This window comes from Stegostoma tigrinum, chromosome 8 (assembly GCF_030684315.1).
Source record: "Stegostoma tigrinum isolate sSteTig4 chromosome 8, sSteTig4.hap1, whole genome shotgun sequence".
Taxonomy (NCBI): Eukaryota; Metazoa; Chordata; class Chondrichthyes; order Orectolobiformes; family Stegostomatidae; genus Stegostoma; species Stegostoma tigrinum.
The window spans coordinates 101,041,387-101,068,583 of NC_081361.1; the positions used below are offsets into that span (position 1 = coordinate 101,041,387).

The 27,197-nt window shown below is 41.9% G+C and overlaps 1 protein-coding gene across 3 annotated transcripts in view; it reads right to left on the bottom strand.

Moving 5' to 3' along the window:
• acadm (acyl-CoA dehydrogenase medium chain) overlaps window positions 1-26,993 on the bottom strand; it is a 64,457-nt gene extending 37,464 nt beyond the window's left edge. The window contains exons 1-9 of one of the 3 annotated variants that reach the window (XM_048540070.2): window positions 26,918-26,981; window positions 19,390-19,608; window positions 17,224-17,329; window positions 13,446-13,543; window positions 12,011-12,080; window positions 8,939-9,039; window positions 5,534-5,614; window positions 5,304-5,434; window positions 589-697 (exon numbers count right to left, since the gene is read on the bottom strand). In XM_048540070.2, coding sequence (XP_048396027.1) covers window positions 589-697; window positions 5,304-5,434; window positions 5,534-5,614; window positions 8,939-9,039; window positions 12,011-12,080; window positions 13,446-13,543; window positions 17,224-17,329; window positions 19,390-19,407 — 714 coding nt within the window. In that variant the 5' untranslated portion in view covers window positions 19,408-19,608; window positions 26,918-26,981. Of the gene's footprint in view, window positions 1-588; window positions 698-5,303; window positions 5,435-5,533; window positions 5,615-8,938; window positions 9,040-12,010; window positions 12,081-13,445; window positions 13,544-17,223; window positions 17,330-19,389; window positions 19,609-26,876 lie in introns of all 3 variants that reach the window. The other 2 variants (XM_048540068.2, XM_048540067.2) reach the window with 2 other exon arrangements.
• Window positions 26,994-27,197: the final 204 nt, after the last annotated feature.

Consider the following 27,197-nt stretch of genomic DNA (forward strand, 5'->3'; position numbering starts at 1 on the left):
CATGTTTACATTTTCTAAGATCTCCAGCACTTCCTCTTCTGTAATGTGAACTGTTTTCAAAGCATCAATATTTATTATGAGTTCTCTAGCATCCACTTCTTTCTCCACAATAAAAATTGACGCAAAATATTCATTTAGCATCTCTCCCATCTCCTAAGATTCAACAGACAGATGACCTTGTTGATCTCTGAGAGGTTTTATTCTCTCTTTAGTTTCTCTTTCACTCTTAATGTACTTGTAGAATATCTTTGGATTATCCTTGTCTACAAAGGCTCTTAGTTCTCCTGATTTCTCTTTTAAAAATTCTCCTACCATGTTTATACTCTTCAAGATATTTGTTTGGTCCTAACTGTCTATATCTGATTCTATTTTTATTCTTGGCTGGGGCCTCAATGTCTTTATTCATCCACTATTCCCTAATCTTACCAGTGCTACCTTTCACTAACAGGAAAATAATGCCTCTGAACTGTCATTTTCACACTTTTGAAAGTCTTCAACTTGTCAGTCTTCTTTTTACCTGCGAATAGTTTACTCTAGTCAATTCTTGAATCACTGAAATATTTCTGCATAAAAGCACACGCCAATTACCTTTCTTCCAACTTGGATTCCGGGAGAGTCAGCATCTACAATGAAGCCAGTGAAAGCTTTGCTTGCAGAAGCTTTGGGATCTGGATCCGAACGAGCAAGGAGAAAATACCTGGAGCAAAACAAATGTTTAGAAATGATCAACTATTTGCAAATGACCCACTCCAAATTTTCTTTTTTAAAATAAACCTATTTGCTACAATTAGGTGTTTTTCTTTCCTCTTTCAGTCTCCAAAATGCTGAAGGGCATACTATAATAGACAATAGACCATAGGTGCTGGAGTAGGCCATTGAGCCAGCACCACTATTCATTATGATCATGGCTGATCATCCCCACAATCAGTATCCTGTTCCTGCCTTATCACCATAACCCTTGATTCCACTATCTTTAAGAGCTCTATCCATCTCTTTCTTGAAAGTATCCAGAGAGTTAGCCTCCACTGCCTTCTGGGGCACAGCATTCCATATATCCACCACTCTCTGGGTGAAGAAGTTTTTCCTCAACTCTGTTCCAAATGGCCCACCCCTTATTTTTAAACTGTCTCCTCTGGTCCTGGACTCACCCATCAGCAGAAACATGCTTCCTGCCTCCAGAGTGTCCAATCCCTTAATAATCATATACGTCTCAATCAGATCCCCTCTCATCCTTCTCAACTCAAGTGTATACAAGCCCAGTTGCTCCAATCTTTCGACGTATGATAGTCCCGCCATTTCGGGAATAATAGGTCCAGACCCTGGTCAAGCCATTTTCCTGAGCAAGTTATTAAAGAAAAGCTGCAACATCCTGGAGATTGCTCAGCTTCAGATTGTTTACTTGCCCCTGGAGGTGACACCATCCTCCAACTCTGACTGGGAGATTCCATTCCGAAACTCCCAAAAAACTGTTATTTCACATTATGGCTGTAGATAAAGCTTGCAGTTTCACTTGCAGTCCAAATACCATTTTTTTTAAAGAAGCTATCCCAGAAATATAAACTTTCATAAATCGCTGGTTAGCCCCCAGCTGGATGACTATGTTCAATTCTGGGCACCACATTGTAAGAAGAATACCGAGATTTACTGGAACAGGACCGAAAACAACAGGGAACAGTTTAAAACTGATTTGCAAAATAAGTAAATGAGAGATGAGAAAAAAAAACAATCCTTTCCACATAGTGATTATTCAGGATCTTGAATGGACTACCTGGAAGGTGGTGCAGGCAGGTTAAATTGAGGCATTATTTAAATTGAAACAATTTGCAGGATTACATGGATTTAAAAAAAGGATGGCATATGCCAAGATGCTCTTTTGGACAGTTGATGTGGCATAATGGGCCAAATGACGACCTTCTGTGCTGTAATAATTCTGTAATTCTGAGAGACCGAGGATGAGAGAACAGTCATGTCAAAAGAACTGAGAATCTGGGATTGTCTTCCTTGCAGATCCTTCATCAATCCAGGATTCAAATATTATAGGAAATGGGGATGAAAATGAACGTGAGGAATGGTAGAGCAGACTCAAGGGCTGAACTGCTTACTTCTGTTCCGAATTTTTAAGGCCTTGCAATAGAGACAATTGATGATAGATCCTCATGTTGCTTCAACAGATCAACTCTTGGCAAAAGTAAACAAAATTAAAAATTGGTTTATAGGGCTTTGATTGATCACAGATCTTTGTGCGGAGCCTCCAGGTTGTGTTAACCAGCAGCTGCTCGAAGCCCAGAAGTCTCATTTTGCCACCACTGGAGCTTTGTCCCATTTGGTTTGACCTCAGTTTGGCTGCTCTGCAGACTGAAGATGCTGAAGGGGAGACTTAATAAAAATGTTCAGAATTTTGAAGGGTTTATGCAAGAATAAATAAAGACAATGTGGTTCCACTGACAAAAATGTCTGTGATCAAAGGACTCAGATTTGATTCATAGAAGAGCCAGAAATGGAATAGAGAGGGTTTTATTTTCATGACAGGAAACGTGCTGCCTGAACGTAAAACAGAAGCAGATTCAATAATAAAAAGGAGCTGGATAAAATCTGGAGAAGCCAACATTTACAGGTTTATGAAGCAACAGCAGGGGAGAATGGGTCTATGCAGAAGGCCATTCAGCCCATCTCACACACTACTTGTTAGAAAGATCCACATCCCTGCTTTTTATTGCCTCTGTTTATTGATCTGCCACTGGGAATAGATTTTATTTATATATTCTTTCAAAACCTCAACTCAATCACTTCTAAATCTCGCCTGTTCTACAAAAAGTAGCATTGGCTTTTCCAGAACTCCTCATAACCAAATACTTCACCCCTGGCTGCATCCTGGTAAACCTCCTCTGCACCATTTGTGATGTAACCAGTGAACTCTTTTGAACAGCCAGTGCAGGCTGGGGGCAGTAGCTGGAGAAACCAACCCAAACAGACAAACAGTGAAAGAGGAGAAACAGGAAAAAAAAGAGTAAAAGATACAGATTGAAGGCGAGAGATTCACTATCATCCCTCTTTCCTTGGAAAGATACAGAGATTAAGTTACTGTAATACAAGAAAAACAAATATATTCATTTACCAATCTGCAGTTTCCAAATAAGATAATTCTCGGAGCCAAAGAATAAACCTCTCTGGAACTTCCATTTCACTCACTCGCCTGGCAACAGTATCAGCTCCCACACCACAGATAATGACATTTCCATGTATCAAATCTATCCCATCTGGAGATGTGTTTAATTAGACCAGGCTTTTTAATCTGAGCAAGCCCAAATGTGGACTGTGAATGTACCTTTAAGCCTCTTGTTGAATGTTGCCATTCCCACAATAATTGACAACTTAATTTTGTTACTAAACTGGGAATTATTGGACAGGAATGCTGGAAGTCTTTGTATCTGTGTGAACATCGAACAGTACAGCACAGTGCAGGCCCATCAGCCCACGATATTGTGCCAACCTATTATCTTACTAAGATCAATCTACCCTGTAGACCCTACATTTTACTATCCTCCATGCGCCTGTCCAAGAGTCGCTTGCAAGTCCTTAATGCACCTGGCTCCACTACCACTGCTGGCAGTGCATTCCATGCACCCACCACTCTTCTTGCTTTTCATCTTGTACATGAAATGCCTTGGTACACCTGTCTAGAGAGGGTGGGGTGTTGCTGATCAAATCATTGTGACAATTAAACAGTGAAGAAATCTTCCAGAGAACATCTTCATTTTGACAGACAATTTCCAGCAAAAGAAGAATGTAATAAGAAGAGACACTTGAATCTGCTCCACTACACAGTAAGATAATGGCTAATCTATCTCAACCCCACTTTATGCTCATTATACAAACATCTGGAATTAACTGCATCATCGATGGAAGAACACCTCACCTCCTACCTTTCATATATTTTCATATAGGTTTGCTATACTTGAATCAGCAGCTGTATGGAAGAATTTCCTCACATGTTTCAATGGTCTGAGTTTTGTACTCAAATTAACATTTGAAATGCAGCAGTCAACACAGCTCCCTATCATCAACATACTTGTTGAGAAAGCTACTAACATGTCCTCCACTGCTTTGGCTGTAAGCCCACATTCACTAGTCAATGTGCATGTTTGGATTCCTACAGTTCCACACACTATAAGATCAGTAATCCTATAAACATGGCCTGAGCCATTGCTCACTGGGCAAGGTTGATGTCCAAGTAGGCTCCCCAGTCAGTTCACTGCTCACTGTATGTAGTGCAAACTCATGCAGGGGCCTAAATTTGTGATGTCTGGTCCAGAAAAATTCTAAGTCTACGTCAGACTACACTGGAAGAGCAAATTATTTCAAGATTTGAGCAATGAATGAAGCTAGCTATTTTACAATATTATGCAAGGACTGGCAACAACCTAGCTCTGGGCTGTTAATCAAGAGTAGCAGGTAATGTTCTGGGGACCTGAGTTAGAAACAATGCTTGGCAGATGGTGGAATCTGAAATCAACAAATATCAAGAATTAAGAGTCTGAGAACTAAGAGTCCACTGTCGACTGTCAGAAAAACCAAACTGGTTCACTGATGTCCTTTAGGGAAGGAAACAGGTTTCCTTACCTGCTTTGGGCTACATGTGACTCCAGACACACAGCAATGTGGCTGATGCTTAACTGCCCTCTGGGCAATTAGGGATGGGCAATAAATGCTGGGCCCAGCCAGTGTCACCCTCATCCCATGAATGAATTTAAAAAAGCAATGGCAGCCACTGCTTGCTCTTTCCAAATGACAAAAGGCTTATCAGGCAGGTATTCCCTGGTGTACTCCCTATGGCAATGCTTTGACGAGTGTCAATTTCCCTGATTTAAATTCAAACAAAAGTTTAGCAGTTAACCCGTTCCTGGTGCATATACCATGGCAACGACTCTATAAATCAGAGTCCACGGCAAACAATTAACACCCACTTCTTTGCAGTATGACTTGTTTTGTATTTTTAAAAAGATTTGGTATTCTTGCAATTGTGCCCTGGTAACTGCAAAGTGAAAAGATTTGACAGCATGCCTCTCTCTTCAGTAATAATCAAGCTCTGCATTATCAGGTAAGCATTTGCAACAATCTGAGGGTGGGTGGGTGGGGGAAGCAAGTGTTGGTAACAGAAGAGGCCAGAGGAGTTATGTTTGTAGTGCTTTCAATGAACTGATACAGGCATGATGGACTAGCTAGCCTCCTCTCCCGAATCATCCATTGATAATAATAATACAAGTTGTTATAATTTGGAGAACTCAACAGTGTTGGAAACATACCAGTTCGCTTTGCCCCCATTTGTGATCCACATCTTCTGACCATTAATGATGTATTCGTCACCCTTTTTCTCTGCTCTGGTCTTGATGCCAGCTACATCAGAGCCAGCGCCGGGTTCTGTCACACAGTATGCCTGAGAAGGGAGGAGAACTCTATTAGCTGTAGGTGTTTACTGTGGATTTTGTTTTTGCAGTGAATGGTTTTGTGAACCATTATATTTAGCTACACTCACACACATCAACGGAGCCTCAGTCATTCGTCCCAAGTACTTCTTCTGCTGTTCCTCACTGCCTGCGAGGATGACTGGCATTTGCTTGAAACATGAAAGGCACAAGTTTAAAGTTAGCAGTGTTGTGCAAAGAAAATCCTGCTAACTGAACTGAAGTCTCTCAAAGAAATTTAAAATAAGTCTCACTATTCCAGAAGACTATTTCAAACTGAGTCACATAAGGATCTATTTCCATGCTGTACATCTCTATGACTCTATATATACCCGGGAGAGTGAGGTTATTTTTTCCTTTGTTGCTGACAATGTCAGTGTTTATCTCTCAGCCCTTAAGAAGGAGGTGGTGAGTCACCTTCTTGAATCGCTATAGTCCGTGGGGTGTAAGTGCACACACAATGCTGTTACACACAGAGTTCCAGGATTTTGACTCTGAAGGACTGGTGATAGGTTTCCAGCTAAGGATAGTGAGTGGTTTGGAGGGGAACAAGCAGGTGGTGGTGCATTTTCCATGCAAACGTGGTGGGTTTTGGGGAAAGATAATGAGCAACGGCTGGGTGCAAGGCTGAAGGAAGAACATGATTTTTCTTTGTTTGAAAATGCAAGTTATGAATTGGAACACGCTGTATATAGAATCATAGAATCTCTGGAGTGTGGAAACAGGCTCTTCGGTCCAACAAGTCCACACCAACCCTTGAAGCGCCCCACCCAGACCCATCCCCCTGTAACTCACCTAATCTAGAGATGCCTGAACACTACGAGCAATTTAGCACGGCCAATCCACCCTAGCCTGCACATCTTTAGACTTTGGGAGGAAACCGCAGCACCCGGAGGAAACAGACGCAGACACAGGGAGAATGTGCAAACTCCACACAGACCGTCGCGCGAGGGTGGAATTGAACCGGGGTCATATGTGGATGTTGGAAACAGATTCAATAGTAACTTTCAAATGAAAACAGAATAACTAGGTGAAAATGAAAAAATGATTGCAAAGCTGCAGGAAAACATCAGAAGGGAGTGGAACTAAACAGATACTTGCATCAAAACTCCAAGGTGGCCTACTTTAAGCAGGTGGGTCAAAGCCAAATCCCCACTTTGGGCTGATGTAATCAGGTTTTTATGCTTTATTCATTCACGGGATGAGGGCATCAGCATTTATTGCCCAGAGGGCAGTTAAGAGTCAATCACATTGCTGTGGGTCTGGAGTCACATGTAGGCCAGACTAAGAAAGGATGGCAGTTTCCTTCTCTAAAGGGCATTAGTGAATCAGATGGGTTTTTCTAACAATCAACAATGGATTCATGGTCATCATTTGACTCGAAATTCCAGATATTTTTATTGAATTCAAAATCCACCATCTGCCATGGAGGGATTTGAACCCAGGGCCTCAGAACATTATCTGGGTCTCTGGGTTAACAATCCAGTGATAATACAACTAGGATATCATGGAGATGAAATTACTGTTCTTAGTTTCAATTTCCAAATGTGAAAATGAGGTTCCTGCTCCCATAGGAAACTCTATGAATTTTATTGGAACAAGCACTAGTGTGGACACCAGCTGGCCTTGATGTTCCTCACATCCTCTGGTCTACGCAATGCCAAAGTTTACATCTCTCAAACCAGGTACCTCCATTGTCCAAGAGGACGAGGACAGCAGGTGGAGGGAAATACTACTACCTCCAAGATCCCCTTGAGACATACACTACCCAGATTAGTTTTCATATTTAAGATCGGATCCACTTGCAGTAGAGACAGTACAATGAAAGCTCACTAGCTTGGTCTCTGGGATGACACTGTTGCCCAATTAGGAAAGGGTCAGTAAATTCAATAGTCTTGAAAAACCATCATGAATGGGAGGTGATCTTATTGAAGCAGACAAGATTCTGATGGGGTCGCGCACAAACACCAACAGCTTGTGCCCTCTGAAGAAACTATTACATTGGGGCCCATTGTCAAGGTAAAGTGCTGAACTTTTAGAATTAAGAATAAGGGGAATTTCTTTACTCACAAGGTTGTGAATCTTTAGAACTCTCAAGCCAAGATGGGTATAGATGCTATCAGAAATAATGGGAACTGCAGATGCTGGAGAATCCAAGATAATAAAATGTGGGGCTGGATGAACACAGCAGGCCAAGCAGCATCTTAGGAGCACAAAAGCTGACGTTTCGGGCCTAGTCCCTTCATCAGAGAGTGCGATGGGGAGGGGGTTCTGGAATAAATAGGGAGAGAGGGGGAGGCGGACCGAGGATGGAGAAAAAAGAAGTTAGGTGGAGAGGAGAGTATAGGTGGGGAGGTAGGGAGGGGATAGGCCAGTCCAGGGAAGACGGACAGGTCAAGGAGGCGGGATGACGTTAGTAGGTAGGAAATGGAGGTGCAGCTTGAGGTGGGAGGAAGGGATAGGTGAGAGGAAGAACAGGTTAGGGAGGCGGGGACAGGCTGGGCTGGTTGTGTGATGCAGTGGGGGGAGGGGACGAGCTGGGCTGGTTTTGGGATGCAGTGGGGGAAGGGGAGATTTTGAAGCTTGTGAAGTCCACATTGATACCATCGGGCTGCAGGGTTCCCAAGCGGAATATGAGTTGCTGTTCCTGCAACCTTCGGGTGGCATCTTCTTTATTGAATATGCTTCAGGCTGAGATAGACAGAATTTTGGTCTCTCGGGTAAACAAGGAATATGGGGAGCAGGCAAGAAAGTGATGTTGAATCCCAGATTAGCCAGGATTGAACTAAATGGTGAAGCAAGCTCGATGGGCCATATGGTCTGCTCCTGCTTGTTATGTTATGTCTATCCTGACTTGGAATTATTTCTCCACTCCTTCTAGGGCAAGGCCTTGAAATTCCTCTCTTAACAGCACTGTTGGTATCTCTTCAACACAAGGACTGCAGGAATTCAATAAGGAAATCCACCACCACCTTCTCAATAGGCAACAAATGGTATTGGCATCCATAACTAGGAAATGCATTTTTAAAAGCACACCAAGAACAGCCACTTGGCAAGGTAAGGAAGCCATTCTGCATTTGTGATACTTCCTTGAGAAGAGGAGAGAAATCTGGAAGATCAAGGAAGAGTTTAAATTAATACACAGCAGACAATGCTGGAACCAGTCCCTGTCAGAATGGAATTGATTGGGTCATTTCTAGGAGTGTTACATTGCAGATAGCAGTAAGGGATTCATTTAATGCATTGTTATGATTGCTTGTATGATGTAACTAATCTTGAGTTAATGCATTTTAGTGAAGAAATAAACCTGTTGCACTTGTGAAACCGGTTGCTGTGGTCTTGCTTGCGATGGTGCATCCATAAGTTAAGACTTTATTTCCTGCCCAGCACCAACTCAATGGGTGACACAGCAGTTTTTCTATTCACCCTAAGAATTAATCATTTTAAGAATCATCAAATAAACAGTGCAAACCTACCCCCAGTGAATTGGCCTCAATTGCAGTCTGAATGCCGGTACAACCATATGCTATTTCTTCAGTTATAACACAGGAATCAAAGATGCCTAGTCCCATTCCACCTATTGTTTAAGCAGAAAGTAGAGAAAACAGGAGTTATTGAGGCAATCTAAAACAAGAGGGACTGGTAATTTTTAGATTTAGTGTCATTACAGTAGAGGAGAAGGTTGTTTGGCACGTCAAGTCCATGTCAGCTCTCTCAGATCAATCCAGACAGCTCCCTCCTCCCAACTGATACACAGAGCTTTTCAACTTTATTTCCCTTAGGTGTCCAATCAATTTGTTTTTGAAATCATTCCTTGCAATTTCCACCATCAATGGAATTTTATTACCAAAAATGTTCTTTCCTTTGTTTATCTCTGTTACTCAAAAACAGAAATTTGGGTACTTTAGTCCGAGCACAATCAGTTATTGGAAATAGCTTTTCTTTGACTGCTTTATTAAACCTGTCACAATCTTGTACACCCCTATTAAGTCACCCATCAATGCCTTTTGTTCCATAGACAGTAATGCTAACTTCAAGTTAAATTAACCACGACAAAACCCAACTATGGAACGAGCCTGGTAAATAGGGAATTGGATAAATGCTTGATATGGAAAAATTTGCAAGGCTGCAGGTAAGATGAATTGGAAGCTCTTGCAAAGTGTGAGCATAAGCTTGAGGTACCCAAAAACCACTTCCTGCACCAAATCATTTTATGATTCTATAACACAGAAAAAGCAATAGCATTAAGCAGCCAGATGAAGTTCATTGATTTAAGTTAACCATACAAATGAGGTGCATAATGCTGGTTCCTAACACTTCCAAACTGTGTTCCACATCCCGCAACACATCCCTCACACCCCGCCCCCGCCACGACCGTCCAAAGAGGATCCCCCTCGTTCTCACACACCACCCCACCAACCTCCGGATACAACGCATCATCCTCCGACACTTCCGCCATCTACAATCCAACCCCACCACCCAAGACATTTTTTCATCCCCACCCCTGTCTGCTTTCCGGAGAGACCACTCTCTCCGTGACTCCCTTGTTCGCTCCACACTGCACTCCAACCCCACCACACCCGGCAACTTCCCCTGCAACCGCAGGAAATGCTACACTTGCCCCCACACCTCCTCCCTCACCCCTATCCCAGGCCCCAAGATGACTTTCCACATTAAGCAGAGGTTCACCTGCACATCTGCCAATGTGGTATACTGCATCCACTGTACCCGGTGTGGCTTCTTCTACATTAGGGAAACCAAGCAGAGGCCGCTTTGCAGAACACCTCCACTCAGTTCGCAATAAACAACTGCACCTCCCAGTCGCAAACCATTTCCACTCCCCCTCCCATTCTTTAGATGACATGTCCATCATGGGCCTCCTGCACTGCCACAATGATGCCACCCGAAGGTTGCAGGAACAGCAACTCATATTCCGCTTGGGAACCCTGCAGCCCAATGGTATCAATGTGGACTTCACCAGCTTCAAAATCTCCCCTTCCCCCACCGCATCCCTAAACCAGCCCAGTTCGTCCCCTCTCTCCACTGCACCACACAACCAGCCCAGCTCTTCCCCTCCACCCACTGCATCCCAAAACCAGTCCAACCTGTCTCTGCCTCCCTAACCTGTTCTTCCTCTCACCCATCCCTTCCTCCCACCCCAAGCCGCACGCCCATCTCCTACCTACTAACCTCATCCCACCTCCTTGACCTGTCCGTCTTCCCTGGACTGACCTATCCCCTCCCTACCTCCCCACCTATACTCTCCTCTCCACCTATCTTCTTTTCTCTCCATCTTCGGTCCGCCTCCCCCTCTCTCCCTACTTATTCCAGAACCCTCACCCCATCCCCCTCTCTAATGAAGGGTCTAGACCCGAAACGTCAGCTTTTGTGCTCCTGAGATGCTGCTGGGCCTGCTATATTCATCCAGCCTCACATTTCATTATCTTGGATTCTCCAGCATCTGCAGTTCCCATTATCACTCCACATCTGCAGCACTTTCTTACAGTATTCAGGGTATCCTTTTCTGTGCAGCTTCTTTTTGTCACCAAAAGAACTGCAGATGCTGTAAATCAGGAACAAAAACAAAGTTGCCGGAAAAGCTCAGCAGGTCTAGCAGCATCTGTGGAGGAGAAAGCTAGTTAACATTTCGGGTCCAGTTACCCTGAGTTCTTCCTGACATCCCACCTGAAAAGCCTAGTTCTAATTCTGAAGACTTGAACATCATCCACCCCGGAATTAATTTCTATCAAACCTTTCATCAAAAACCTCAATCACATTACAACTTGATCTTGGATACTCAAGAAGATACAAACTCAGTCAGTGCAACTGTCCTCATAACTTAACCTCAAAAGTGGATCCAAACTACTCCCTCTGACAAAATATTACCTTTCGTAATAGATGCATGGTACTTACCACACAGAAACAATTCATTCAGATCAACCAGTCCAATTGACTTTATGCTCCAGACAAGCCTTCTCCAGCACTGTTTCATCAGCATATCCTCAATTCCTTTCTCCAATGTGTGATTAATTTGCCCTTAAATGTATCTATATTATTTCTCTCTCAAACTTCAGAGCTTGCAAGTTTCACATTCAGACCATGCTTTGGGCAAACATGACTTCCCTATTGGATTCTCAGTGTATCTTATTATTATAACTCCTGTATTTGCCCCCTCCAACAAATGGAAATTTGCTGCACCTACTGTATCAAATTCATTCATAATTTTAAAACTCTTGATCAGGTTACCCCACAACATTCTCTTTTCTAGGGAAATCAGCCCCAGCCTGATCATATTTCCTTATCACTTTACGTGCTGGTATTGTCCTTGCCATGCTGTTTTTGCATCCTCTCTCATGCCTGTACATCTTTTTTTACATGGAGACCATTTTACAAGTCTCTTGGTTATTAGTTGTTCATTCCTCCCCGCACCCTTTGTCACACTCATCTCCCAGTTTGCAAAAATGGCTTAGCAAAATGAAGCTACTGATGTGCATTCCCAACAGCTTCCACTTCAATCACTTATCGTTCCTTTGCTAGTCTTTGCTTACCGCAACTCACGGGAATGTGCGTGTTCATCAGGCCCAGTTCCCATGCTGTCTTAATAAGGGGAGCAGGATACTGGAAAGAAAAGAAAGGTAATCATTGACACACAGCTGCCTCACTGCAACCTCCCCACACCATCAAGATTACAACAATTCATTTCTCCTTTACCTAAACAAAACCATGTATGGGAGTAGACCACTTGACTCTTCAAGCTTGCTGCACCAATGCCTATTACAATTCCATATTCTCACTTTCTCCACATAATCATTGATATTTCAATATCTAAAAACTGATCTCTCTCTTACTTGAATATGTTCAGTGACCCAGCTTCCACATCCTTCTGTGATAGAGAATTTCAGAGATCACTATCCGGTGAATGAAGAATAGTTTACTCACTGTGATCCTAAATGGGCTACACCTGTACCTTGAGACTATCCCTGCTCCTAGACTCCCCAAATCAGGGGAAAAGACTTCTCTGCATCTATTCTTTGTCAACCATATCATAATTTTATGTGTTACAATCAGATACCTCTCATCTTCCTGAACTCCAGTGAAAACAGGCTCAGTCGAACCAATTGCTCCTCACAGGACAGTACTGGAATCCCCAATATCAACCCAGTGATCTTCCAATTACCAATGCTTTCTGGCATCTTGTAGTGGAATTGTTGCACCATTTATATAAGCCATTAATATCCACTGCTAGCCTCCAAAAAGATACTTTAAGACTTACAATAGGAGTGCATCTATTCCAAATATTCGGCCAAATTTTCACACTAATCAGTAATGATTTCTCTTTGTAAATACATAGTGGGTTGATTAATCTCCTTTCTAAAAGGGTGGCTCTTCTATCTACAACAGAGAATGTGGGCTTACCTGATAGAGGGGTTTAAAATGATGGAAGGCTTTGACTGAGTAGGTAGTAGAAAATGATTCCACTTGTGCAGGAAGCCTGAATTAGGGGACTAAATACTAGACTGGGTATACTAGGCTCATAAAAATTCAGGAGAAACTCCTTCAAGCTGACGGTGGTGAGATTCAGGAACCGGATTCCTCAGGTGAATAGTGCAGATATTTTAAATCAGGGAGCTGGAAAGACAGGCTAATAAATGGAGATGGACAGGGATGGGTGAAAGTCCGTGTGGAGCACAAACTCCATCTTAGGCTAGCTGTATTGATTCGTCTATTACCGCACTGTCAATTCTATAGATTTATTTTGAATAACAGATAACTCACCAAATAGTCACGTCTTTTTCTCTCTGTTGCGTTAACAATAAGAGTATAAGGGAATGAGAACGCAAACAGGGATGACCCAGGGTAGGGGAGATACCCAAATAGAGTTTGAGGGGAGAACAAAGGAGTGTCAGGAATGGAGTCGAGATAAATGTACCTCTCAGAGCTAGTGACAAAAGTGATGAACTACCATCAATATAGTTCACTGACCTCTCCGCTCCTGTCATAGTCAGCAGCTGCTGGAGCCACTTCCTCCCGAGCAAATTTTCGTGCTGTAGCCTGGAACTCTTTCTGCTCATCTGAGAGTTCTGTAAAATGCGGGAAAGAAAGATAGTGATGTGTCTTTCCTCCTTAGTACTTAAGAAAATTGAAATTTCATTAATTCTTGATATGTATTTAGTATGTCATTAACATAATAAAAATCCGGTGTTGTTTAAGTTGAGAGTTTAGTGTGTTTATGATCCCAGTTGATGTTATTACAAGACAGGTCCAACCCCAGACAGAAATTTAGCTTAGTTAACCATATTTTGGTTTGTTTTTAACAAAGTGGTGTCTCAAATATGTCCAGGCAATTTTGCAGATTTTTATTTCAACAGTAAATCAGATGTTTATTGACAAAAATAAACTTAGGATCCATAAAAGGATTATAAAGACGCTGGCCATTTAAACAAGAACCTACATTTACATAGGGTTGCATGACCTCAGGACGTTTAAACTGCTTGACACCTGCAAAAGCAACATGCATCCCGTCTTGCTTTCACAGATTGCAACAATGCCAAACTGGAAGGGCTTTATGACAAGATTAAATTTGCAGTCCAAGAGACATGTCGTCAGATCACTGGATTTATATCTTACAGTCTTCAAAATAGTTCAATAAGATTAATCGACAAACAGGCCAAGTTTTCAATATAACATGAAGTCCACATGTTATGTCAAAATCATCCCACAGTACAGCAAAAACAACAAAAATAATTGATACCACTACAACCACTACAGAGGGATAACAGGTCAAAACAAATCACCCTCACTATGACTGCAGTCACAACACATGAAATTAAAACATTCAATGGCCTTAAAAATTGCCCAACTGCACCTAACCAGACTTTACAAATAATGGATCTTAGATACTAAGTTTATAACTCAAACAAAAATTAATAATTTATCATCATCGAGACTTTAGAACAATGAGACAAAACTAATCTAACTAATATTTACAACCTAAATCCAATCTTCTTTAATCGTAATCCTCATCTCTCTCAGACAGACTGAAAAACAGATCAACACAGTTCAGAGATAAGTATAAAAGAAAATAAAAGAATTGTATTTTGCAAATTCAAGTAAGCAGTTTCAAATGACCAGACCTTCAAAGAAATCATTGAATGTCGATTTGTTCATAGGCACATAGTATTGTAGATCTTGCTCAAATTTGGAAGTCACCAATGTAAACAGTTCCAGCAGATTTCTAGAAATATTTATTTATTTCTTACAGGCTAGGATTCTTTTCACAGATCACTCAATAATTTGATAACTCGAAAGAAAACTATAGAGAGAAAAATAGAGCGGCTAGTCCAGAAGCTTCCCAAAATCATTCTGCCTCCTGCTCAAACCCAGTCACAACCACTTTCTTCTCTCCTTCCATCAACATTCTCTATGATTGGCTGGTTAGCATCAGTCATCCCTTGGCTCACCAAATCAACATCCAGCTGCCAGCCTGCAGCAGAGGAACAGCTTGGTTCTGATTTGTTAACAGCATCCTTAGAACCACAATTAACTCACATTATCTTCCAGCTAGTTCCCAACAGATGGCATCTGCTTTGGTTCTCTTCTAACAAAAGCAACTAATCAAAGTTCAACTCTTAACCTTAACTTTTTGTTCCAAATAAGAAATATAAGAAAATAAAAGAAAAATAGTGATGGTCTCAACAGTAGTCCAATCCAAAACTCAGCAAATGAAAAGTGCCACATCAAGTACATGCAATGGGTAGGAAGACTAATGAAATCTAACACTGCACAACTTCTTCCAGGCCATCGAAGGACAATAAACAAAACAGTGTCTCCTGACTCCAAAGTAAAGAAAAGCAATGCTTTTCTCAAAGATCATGCACCAATTGGAGACTGTCAGCGAAAGCATTATCAGAACCATCACAACAGGGGGACAACAGTATCAAACAAAATCAAACAATATCACAACAGCTTAAAAGCCCAATATTTGCTGAGATACAGAAGGCTATAAAATAGATGGAGGACAACAAAAAAGTGCGGATAACATTTCTGTAGAGATCTAGAAATCTGGTTGGTTGTGAACTCTTACTCAAGTTTGAAGATGTTTTCTTTCATAAAAATCTGTTGAGAGTTACTCAACTTTTACATGTCATCATGAACAGGATAAAAATCTCTGGGAACTATAGAGCCATATCCCTTTAGCCCAGTGTGAAGAAGAATTCCACATGAATCCTCCTGAACAGCCTCCTACACGTGAGCAAGTACATCATTTGGGATACTCAATACAGTTTCTGGCATTCGTAGGGGAGCCACATATTTGCTTTGTCACTTGACAATCCAAAGAGCCTGGAACAATGCGAAGGACTCCACATGGCTGTAACTGATTTATCAATAGCTTCTGATTCCATAAACCATGAAGCCCTTTGGAAAGTTTTTCAGAGACATGGAGGTTCAATAAAATGTATACTATCCTATGAATCCTGCATCATGGTAGAACAGCATAAGTTCTTTCAATGAACTGAAGAGCCACAGGTGCCCTCTCTACTCAGAGTTGACTCAAGATAGACTGGCTGAGCCACCTGAGGAGACACAAACCACAAAACTAGCAGACATCATTCTTGTTTGATATACTGATGAAGGCAAGTGGAAACCTGGCTCCATCTCCCACTGAAAAAGCAGAGAGGCCACAGGCTTTCCGGGGTTTTTGAGGAAATACAATTTTGAGATGGAAAATTTGTTTTTCAAATATATTGCAGTTACGCTTGCAATGTATGGATGGATTCTTGCAGGTCTGTATTCGAAACAAAATTACTGATCATATTGCTGGAACTTGAAAAGTAATTTCAAAAATACACAGAAACAAAAGTAGCCCATTCAGCTCAGGCCTGCTTCATCATTCAAACAGTTAATGACCGAACTGTACTACATTTTTCTGTTTATACTCAATTAATGCTTTAATCTTGTGATACTCTTACCCATAAAAAAAACTAACAATCTCAGGCTTGAAAGTTTCAGTTGACCATCAAGTCTCCAAAGTGAAAAGACTTCTTTTATTTTCTGGACTATGAACTTAAAAATGGGATATCTTTTAAAATACTGCTTTAAACCAATGGCTGTGGAAGATGATATTGCAGTTTTTAAAAAAATTACTGGAACTCGGTGTTATTTCTGCAAGGTGGCCTTATTCAAACAGTAGGAGTGGGAGGCTGCCACCTGGGCTCCACACATTCGTCCCCAGGAGCAGTTTTGCTCAGTGACAGACTTTTGATTGGTTTTGCCACCAGGACTAGTTGCGTGCGTTCAGGAGTACTCAGCATATTACCAACATTTTGAAAGGCTCAAAAGTCTGCTTCCGAGCTGCAGAAGAACTGTACACTTGTTTCTCTAACTTTTCCCTAGCTCCAAGCTATTCAGTTCCTTAGAGCCAATCATAGTTATTGTCAGGCAAGAAAATCTTAGTCACGAGTCCATAGACCATTCAATTTCTTGCTGCTCGCAAAAGCTGTATCTGTGTACTCCCTCAGAACCAAATAGTCTGCAACTCAAACTTCAACTACTGCTTGCTCAAACTGTTATTTCTGATGCCTGCAATCAATGTCAAACATTGGTTTTAAAACAGTTTTCATTTCAGTTCACATATTTTAAAAACAGAATATAGAAAGACATGAGCCCTTACACTGCTCCTACTGTAACTCGGTGGAATGACTAAACATAAAATACAAACAAGTCAGTTGGTTATCAACAAATTATTTAGAAGCCAGCTTACCAAAACTGAATCCAGGTGCTGTTTGGCTTGCTTTCAACACAGCTGCAGAGGCTTGGCTGCTTGACTGAAATCGCAAACCAAGTGGGACACTGGCCCTCAGGGCAGTCTTCAGATAGAAAGCACAAAATCAAATTTCAATCAAGCTGCATAAACATGGAAAAGGAAAGAAAACGGTTGCATTTCATATGGAGCTTTTCATAGCTTTGGAATATCCCGAAGATCTTGACAGCCAATGAGATATTTCTGCAGCATAGGAACTGTTATAGTTTAGGAACACGGCACCAAACGTTGACACACACAGACTATACATTCAGCTGGCTGGACCAGAAACTCTGGAATCTGCTCCCTAAACAAGACAACTGCAGAAGGTTCTAAGGATCCTGTTAAACCAATCTATATAACCAAACATATGGACATCTTGCCCAATAGCTCTTTATGTGGCTCAATGTCAAATTTTGGTTTGATAGCTGAGCGGTGAAGTACCTTAAGAAATTATATCTTTTTTGATGTTAAAGGACCAACATAAATATTCAATATAAATCCCATAAAAATGCAAGGATGCTAGTGTCATTGATATATCAAGAGAGTGAACCATTTCATCTGCTTGGCGAAGTAGGAAATTATCTTTAATACTGCTCAACTAGAAACAGAAGATTGCAGGATTCAAAGCCCATCATTCAGGGCTTTAGCAGGTAATATATGAACACCTCAGAAAGAGTGCGGCTTTGATGCAATTACACCCAGAAGAGAATCGGAAATGTACTTAGTGAATGGCAGGGCAGAGTCAAGGAGCCTAATGGCCTACTCCTGCTCCGGCTCCCATTTGAAAAGGAGAAGAATTTGCAAAGGAATTGGAACTAATTGGACAGCTGTCTTAAAGAGCAGGGTAATTACTTACTCCCGTACCAAAAGATTACACAATTCTATCTCCCATTTTGAATGTACATCAGAAACCGTGGTTCAGGCAACATTTTTTCCTTCAACAGTCACCATCATTCACCTCATTTTCAATTGCAAAAATTAGCCATTTGCAAAGTAGGTAGAATATTTCAAAACAAATTTGTATGAAGTATTTTCTGAGATAGCAAGGACTATAGATGCTGGAGTCAAAATCAACACTGTGGAGCTGGAAGAACACAGCAGGTCAGGCAGCATCAGAGGAACAGGAAAGTCAACATTTCAGGACCCTCCATCAGAACTCTGAAGTGTTTTCAAGATGAGAGGGGAAAAGTTGAAGGGAGATATGAGTGGAAAGTTCTTTACGCAGAGGGTGGTGGGTGCCTGAAACACGTTGCCAGCGGAGGTGGTAGAGGTGGGCATGATAACGTTATTTAAGATGTGTCTAGACAGATACATGAATGGGCAGGGAGCAGAGGGATACAGATCCTTGGGTAATAGGCGACAAGTTTAGATAGACGATCCGGATCGGAGCAGGTTGGAAGGCCGAAGGGCCTGTTCCTGTGCTGTAATTTTCTTTGTTCCTTGTTTTCTGGCATTTACTTACAGATGTAGCAAGGTACAACATAATTACAAACCTGGCAATATTATCTAACACTGCCTTGTTAGAAGGAGCAGTCAAGTTGCTGTTTGTACCTGGAGCATGGAACCTAGCCTTAGAGGCTAACAGTCAAAGTTTGTTCTGTGGTTGTGAAGATGTCATGTGGAACATATCAGGGGCAGCCTAATCACATAGGAAGCAAGTTCCCACAACTTGGAACTAAACCAATAACCTTATAAGAGATAAGAAGCATGTAAAGAATTCTCACTGGGATTAAAATGCTTTGAAGCAGGCAGTGCTTATCCAGAACATGCCATGATTATTGTTATTTTGAACTTTGAATCAAGTGTCAAAAGTGAATGCATTTTATTTTGAGCTGATACCATAGAATCACAGTGCTGAAGAGGACCACTGAGTCTGTCCTGTCAAAAACTCATCACCTCCCACACTAGTTCCACTTTCCCACACTAGGTCCATCCATCGCTTTGAAACAAATGAGAGATTGCTGGAAAAGTTCAGCAGGTCTGGCAGCATCTGAGAAGAGAAATCAGGAGGTATATAGGGGAGTTAATGTTTCGGATCTGGTGACCCTTCCTCAGAACTGGCTTTGAATGTTATGACACTTTAAAAAGTACTTGAATGAACATTTGAAGATTGAGGTTTCTTACCTCAAGTCGGAAATACATTTCAGGACCCCACCAGACTTTGGTTTAAAAAGTTTCTCTTCAGATATCGTCCAAAGTCTTGCCTTTCAAAGTGTACCCCACTGTCTTTACCCATCAATTAAGTGGAATAGCTGCTTTCTTGTCACCCTGTCAATGCTCCTCATAATCTCATAGACTCCATCAGGCATCCTGTAACCCCATATGCAGGGAGATTGGGAAGACCTGCAGGAGAAATAGAGTAGTTTTGTGGGGGAATTTTAATTTTCCTAACATAGACTTGGACTGAGTTAAGGGCTTAGATGGAGTGGAATTTGTTAAATGTGTTCAGGAAAGTTTCCTCAAGCAGTGTGTAGAGGGTGCTACTCGCGAAGGGGCAAAACTCAGCCTACTCTTGGGAAATAGGGCAGGACAGGTGACTGAGGTGACAGTGGGGGATCACTTTGGGAGCAATGATCATAGTTCTATTAATTTGGAAATAGATATGCAGAGGGATAAAATTGGTCCACGGGCTCAAGTTCTAAGTTGAGGCAAGGTGAATTTTAATGAAATTAGACAGGAGCTTCAGTGCTTGATTGGTGTAGTTTGTTTGGAAGCAAAGGGACCTCTGGGAACCAGGAAGCCTTTAAATGTGTGACAGCTAGAGTTCAAGGTCTATATGTTCCTGTGATGGTGAAGGGCAAGGTGGGCAGGAGTAGGAAACCCTGGATGACAAGAGAAATTGAGACTTTGACCAGAAAGCAGGAGGAAGCATGGCTCAGGTAATGGCAGCTGGGATCAAGGGAATCCTTGGAGGTGTATAGGAGATACAGGCGTTTACTGGAGGAGGAAATCAGAAGGATGAAAAGGGAACATGGCATAGCTTTGGCTGAGAAGATTAGGGTGAATGCAAAGAGATTTTTTAGTTACTCTTTGTACTTTAATATACTTAGCGAGAATAGGGCCTGTCAAGGACCAAAATAGACATGTATGTGTGGAACCACTGAGATGGTTGAGGTCCTCAATGAATATTTCTCCTCTGTTTACCATGAGAAAGACATGAAGACTTGGGAATTTGGGCAAGTTAGTGGCAATATCTTTGGGACAGTCCATAGCACAGGGAGACAAGTGTGAGGCAGGAAGGAGATACAGTAATCAGAAATGGCGTGGATGGACATTTTGGTGGCATGGATCAGAGAAAAGGTCTGTCTCTGTGCTGTAGGGCTCAATGGCTCTAAGTGCAGGGTGATGTGGAACAAGTAAAGAAAGAGAATTGCTCTGTAGGAAGCTTGCATGGACTCGGAGGATGAATTGCCTCTTTGATCTTGAAGAAGCTCAAAAAGATCAATGAGGTTGATAGGGTGTGACAAACACCTTGTCTTGCAAAGTACTCGATACAGAAGACCCTCCAATATCTTTAATCTTTTGTTTAGTTTATGGGCATCACTGACCTAAACTAGATGTAATAACTATTTTCTATAGTGAGAAATATGGCCATCTAAAAGGAACATGGAGCAATATAACAGCTCAGTGCTTGAATCATGAACACAAATGAAACATAACCGTCATACTAAGGGCTGCGGATGCTGGATTCAGAGATAACACAGTGTGGAGCTGCAGGAACACAGTAGGCCAGGCATCATCAAAGGAGCAGGAAAGCTGACATTTTGTCCTGACCCAAAACATTAACTTTCCTGCTTCTTTGATGCTGCCTGGCCTGCTGTGTTCCCCCAGCTTCACTTTATCATCACGGTGATACACTTCTCTACTGCTGATGCAATTTTCCAGTTAAACTGGCTAAATATTAAATTCTCACTGATGCTTTATGTTAGCCATAAAAGACAGCATAATCACCTAAAAACAGCTCAACAAAGCGTCCCATATATCTTCTTAACTAATCTTTGTCATATTTATGTACTATGCGCACATTAGCTGTCTCGTTCTCTGTGTTACAACAGAAACGACATATCAAAAATATTTCACAAGCCGTAAAACACTTTGGAACATCCTGATAATTTGAAAGGCCTATTCTACCTTTACAATTAATCCAACACAAAATAATCTCAGCCCTGCCCTCTGAAGCTGGATCCCCAGCTTTCTGACCCAAAGGCTTCAATCAGCGAAGCTCAGTCAAAGATGTGTATTTGAAGCAGCATCTTAAAGATGGGCCGATAAAGAAGCAGAGAGGTTCAAGAACGGAATTCTAGACGGCATCTGAAGGCAAGGAATTAATGACATATAGCCTTAAAGCCAGTTCCCACAGAATCCTTTGGCTCATTGATTGGATTAAACTTTCAAAGCAGAGATTAGAGATAAATGGTTGAAGTCTAAGTGCACCTGCCGAAGAGCAAGTGTGGGATCAAGTGCTGGAAACAGCATAGAGACAATGATTCAGTGTAATTGAGCTAGCTTACACAGGCTAGACCTGGAATTGAGAAGAAATATAAGTTGATAGTCCTAACACAGAACTGAAGGAATACTGCCCTCACTACCCTGGGGATGAGGTGCAGGGTGGAGCTCAGTGAATATCACACTGACAGGGAAACAACAAAAACTGTGTGACACTAATTTCAAGGTCATTAGTTCTGTTGTCCTGCACCAATATCAACTTGTTCCAGCAGTAGCGTTTTGCTTTGAGGAGGGAACACAGTCTTTTGAAAGTTCACGGTAGTCATGATGTGGAGGGACCAGTGTTGGAGTGGAATGGACAAGGACTTCTAACTGTTTACAGTTAGCAGTAGGGCCTAGGGTAGTGTTGTCGAACAGAGAGACCTTGGGGTTGAGGTACATAGTTCTCTGAAATTTGTGTCACAGGTAGACAGGGTAGTTAAGAAGGCATTTAGCATGGCTGCCTTTATTGTTCAGACCACTCAGTATAGGAGTTGGGACATCATATTGAAATTCTACAGGATGTTAGTGATGCCATTTTTGGCGTACTGTGTACATTTCTGTTTGCCCTGCTATAGAAGGGATATTATTAAATTAGAGAGGGTTCAGAAAAGATCTACCAGGACTGGAGGATTTGAGTTACAAGAAGAGGCTGGGACTTCTTCACTGGCGCGTAGGAGTTTGAGCGTTGACCTTGTAGAGGCTTATAAAATCATGAGAGGCATAGATAAAGTGGATAGCAAAGATCTTTTCCAGCGGGTGGGGAAGTTCAAAACTAAGGGGCATATTTTTAAGGTGATAGGTCCCTTTCAAATCGTTCTCCTGAGGGGTAACTTTTTAACACAGACGCAATGATAGATGCAAGTACAGTTACAACATTTAAAAGACATTTGGACAGGTACATGAATAGGCAAGGTTTAGAGGGATATGGGCCAAATGTAGGCAAATAGGATTAGTTTAGTTTGGGAAACTTGGTCTGCATGGATAATTTCGACCGAAGTGTCTGCTTCCATACAGTATGATTCTATAATTGAGAGGAGTTCATTCCACTGGCCTCAAAGGAATTGTAGCATCGCCTCCACTGTTTGAGATAAAGAATGAAGAAACACCAATTAAGTAAAGATTTAAAAATAGGACAGATATTTCTTTAGGATCGAGATCCTGTAACAGATATGCTGGGAAACAGGTTGAAATGTTGCTTTGATGTTTGTTAAGGATGTTTCAGTCCTCATATATATAGCTTCATCTGACTTTTCTCTGATTGCGTAATAAACTTGTTTTGCTACTAAGAATCATCTGCAACTTCATGCAATTATGTTTTCAAGACCTTATGGCAACTGCAAGAACTAAATTCATAATTTATCTAACCAAGCTTTAATCTGCAAACTACCTTGTAGCAGCACTTTTTCAGTTTCCCGACCTGTGACCAGTGGGGTTCCACATGGATCAATTCTGGGAGCACCACTGTTAACAAGACATATTAATAACTTGGAGGAAGGAAGCAGATGTACCAAATTTACAGGCCACAGAAAAATAAGTGGAAAGGCAGGTTATGATGGGGATACAAAAAAATTTGTGGAGAGAAATTGGTGGGTTTCTGTAGCTTCTCTGTTTTCATTTCAGATTTCCAGCAACAAGAGTACTTTAGTTTTATTTGGCTAAATACTACTCTCTGTAAACATAATGTCATCCAAAACTCTGGTGCCCATGTCCTCATCCTTGCCTCACTCAGTCCTGTTCACCCATCTCCCCAGTCTCTCTGACCTACATAAGCACCTGGCCCAGCAACATAAAGTGATAGAGTCATACAGCACGGAAACAGACCCTTTGGTCCAAACAGTTCATGCCAAACATTATCCCAAACTAAACTAGCCCCTGCTCCTGCCCCATATCCCTCCAAATCTTTCCTATTCATATATCCATCCAAATGTTTTTTAAACATTGTAATTATAGCTTCATCTACCACTTCCGAAAGAAGTTCATTCCAAATGTGAGCCACTTTGAGTAAAATATTTGCCTCATGTCTTTGTTAAAACTCTCACCTCAAAAACGTGCCCCCGGCATTGAAATTCCCCATCTTGTTCTGGGATATACCTGATCAGGTCCAGGGGATTTATCCACCTCCATGAACCCCAAAATGCCAGACACCAGAGTTTTGGGTGACATTATGTTCAGAGAGTGGTATTTAACCGAACAGAACCGAAGTACTTTAGTTGCTGGAAAGTTTGTTCCTGATTTACAGCATCCGCAGTTCCTTCGGTTTTCATCTCCATTTAGTATTGAGATTAACAGTGTTATCATCATCATAGACTGCACCCATTCAATAAGGAGGCTTACCACTACTTCTGCAGCAGCAATAACTGCTGGCCTAGGCAGCAACATTCCCACCCACTATGAACTAAAAGTAAATCTTGCAAGGAATCATAATTAATCAGAATTTTAACTGATCACTGGGGAGGCGATGACCTAGTGGTATTATTGCAGGACTGTTAATCCAGAGACCCAGATAACATTTTAGGGACCTGGGTTCAAATCCCGCCACAGCAGATAGTGGAATTTGAATTCAATAACTATCTGAAATTAAAAATCTAATGATGACCATGAAACCATTGTCAATTGTCAGGAAAAACCCATTTGGTTCACTAATGTCCTTCACAGGAGGAAACTGGCTTAGATGCGACTCCAGACCCACAGCCATATGCTCGACTCTTAACTGCTTGCTGGGCAGTTAGGGATGGCCAGTGACACCCTCGTTCTGTGAATGAATAAAGAAAAATAAAACCCAAGCCTTGTGGCTTAAAGAACAGGTCAGTTACTGGGAATTCTGAGGTAAATGATTCACACATGCCAATTGCTTAAAACCTATCCAAATCCAAAAGTTGACAAATTTGGAATACTTTCCACTTGCCTGGATGAGCTCAAGAAACAAAACACCATGGGAACAGCACCTTCCGCAAGCCACATCAATCTATCCCACATACCACCCTAACTTGGAAATAGATCCCCAAATACCTCTAGAACAAAATCCTGGGCCTCCTCCTTATAGCACTACAGGTGTTGCGACACAGCACAGACTGCAGGAGCAAAAGAAGGCGGTGACTCAACAACACCTTGTAAAAGGTTATAAATGCCGGCTGTGCTCACATTATCTGTACCCAACGCTAATTAAAAACAGCAATGCACCTTACTGCTAACATGGAGAAGCTTGTGGCTTGGACAGAGCAAATTGACAACATAAACAGTCTGTTGTGCAAGAATTGGGAGGGCAGTCATACTGGCCACTTAGAACCTGACCGGCGTGTGCAATCCCAACCCATACTGAACCTTGGCCAAATATGATTCATCACACTCCCACATGATATGTAAGGCAACTTGTAAACATATTCTTTTTTAAGGCTTGTCAGCAAATATTTTGATGACTTCAGCCCAAGTTAAAAGATTACCACTGATATGCTTAAAAATCAACATAGTTTAAGAAAAATAAAACAAAAAGCTGCAGGTACTGGAGATCGGAAACAAAAAGAAAAAGCTAGAGAAACTCAGGTCGAACAGCATCTGTGGAAAGAAAGCAGAGTTAACATAGAATCCAGTGTCCCTTCTTCACAACAAGCTATGTTTTCTCTCCACAGATGCTGCCAGAACTGTTGAGTTTGTCCAATAATTTCTGATTTTGTTAGTTGAAGAAAATCACTCCGTTTACAAAGCACCAGTCACTGCAGTAGTGTAGAAAACAGAACACCAAATTTGAGCACAGCAAGCTCACAAAAAAGAAAAGTAGTTCCAGATAACGTCAAGGATAAATTATGGCAGTAAGTGTAAAGCAAATATTGTAGATTATGGAGATCTGAAATACATTTTAAAGCAGAATATGCCAACATCTTTGTTGAGAAGAACAGTCAATGCTTCAAATCCAATATGACACCAACGATAACGTATATTGCCTCCAGGACAAGTAGGGACTACTCTCCTTTTGAAACTAGCAGATTCAGCCCGATTCTCAAGTGCATCCTGTATGCGACGTGTGTCACTAACTTTGACCTAATCTTAAATGTTTTATTTGGTCATCCAAGAAGCTCTAGGTTTGTTTCCCACAGCTTTCCCTTTTAAGGGAAAAAACTTTTTTCTCAATGAAAGAAAGCCCATGGTTTACGTGAGATAACAAGCTGGATGAACACAGCAGGCCAAGCAGCATCAGAGGAGAAGGCTGACGTTTCAGGCCTCAACCCTTCTTCAGAAATCATGGTTCACCTATTGCTTTTCCTTTAAGGTTTCTAATATCAATTTATTTGGCTCAGATCCATGCTTACTAAAGTTGCTTCCCCAATTAAAGATTTTATTCTGGATTGTTCCTGGTCTTACCAATAAAGAACAAAGAAACCAATGTCAGCCTAAAGCTTGCAATACAATCATTAACATCACTTCATTATTCTCCTCCTGACACGACTCACTTGTTACACCACATTCCCAAGAACCAGCTCTAGCAGAGTGCCTAAGGTCTATTTTCACTGGAGCATCAGAGGCTAAGAGGTGACCTAGAAATCTATAACATCATGAGGGGCATAGATGCGGTAAATAGACAAGGTCTTTTTTCCCTCAGGTGAGGGAGTCCAAAGCTAACGGCAATAAGTTGAAGGTGAAACGGGCAAGATTTAAAAGTAAACTGAGGGGCAACTTTTTGAAAGGGTGCACTAAAGATCGACAAGGATGTTGCCAGGATTGAAGGGTTTTTAGTTATACAGATTTGCTGAATACCTGCAGTGTAACTATATGACTGAGGACATACTGAAGTATAACTGTGTCCAAACGGTGTAGAAACTGTCCACCCCCCCGCCGTTATTATGTCAAACTTGCTGCTTGTCCTGCTGTGTTCATCCAACTCCACACTTTGTTATCTTGGATTCTCCAGCATCTGCAGTTCCCATTATCTCTATGTCTGGATAATGATAATTCTTGCCGCTATGGCCTGGGGTGTCAGCCAGGTATTAGCGATCTCTCCTGGGGCTAGGATTTGGTCCCAGTGACCTGAGGCCTATGGAGCCCCATAAGCATCAGCCCAGGGCACAGTGCTGACCTACTGCACTGAACTTAATGACTCCCGCTCGGCCATAGGCTCTGCTTTCACCCACCCAATCGGGACCCGCACTCATCGTTGCCGAATATCCCTCACCTCCAGCCGCCGCCACATCACAGCGTCCGCCTTAACGACCGCTCTATCGCTCTGGCCCACCCCCTTGACACTGTGCCACGCCCCACCACAACGACGTCCCGCCCCCTCGTCCTTGTGCCACGCCCCATCCCCTGGCGCCCGGCCCCTGCACCTTGCTCTGCTCCCCCTCGTCCCCCCGCCCAGGCCCCTGATACCAGAGATAATGGGAACTGCAGATGCTGGAGATTCCAAGATAATAAAATGTGAGGCTGGATGAACACAGCAGGCCAAGCAGCATCTC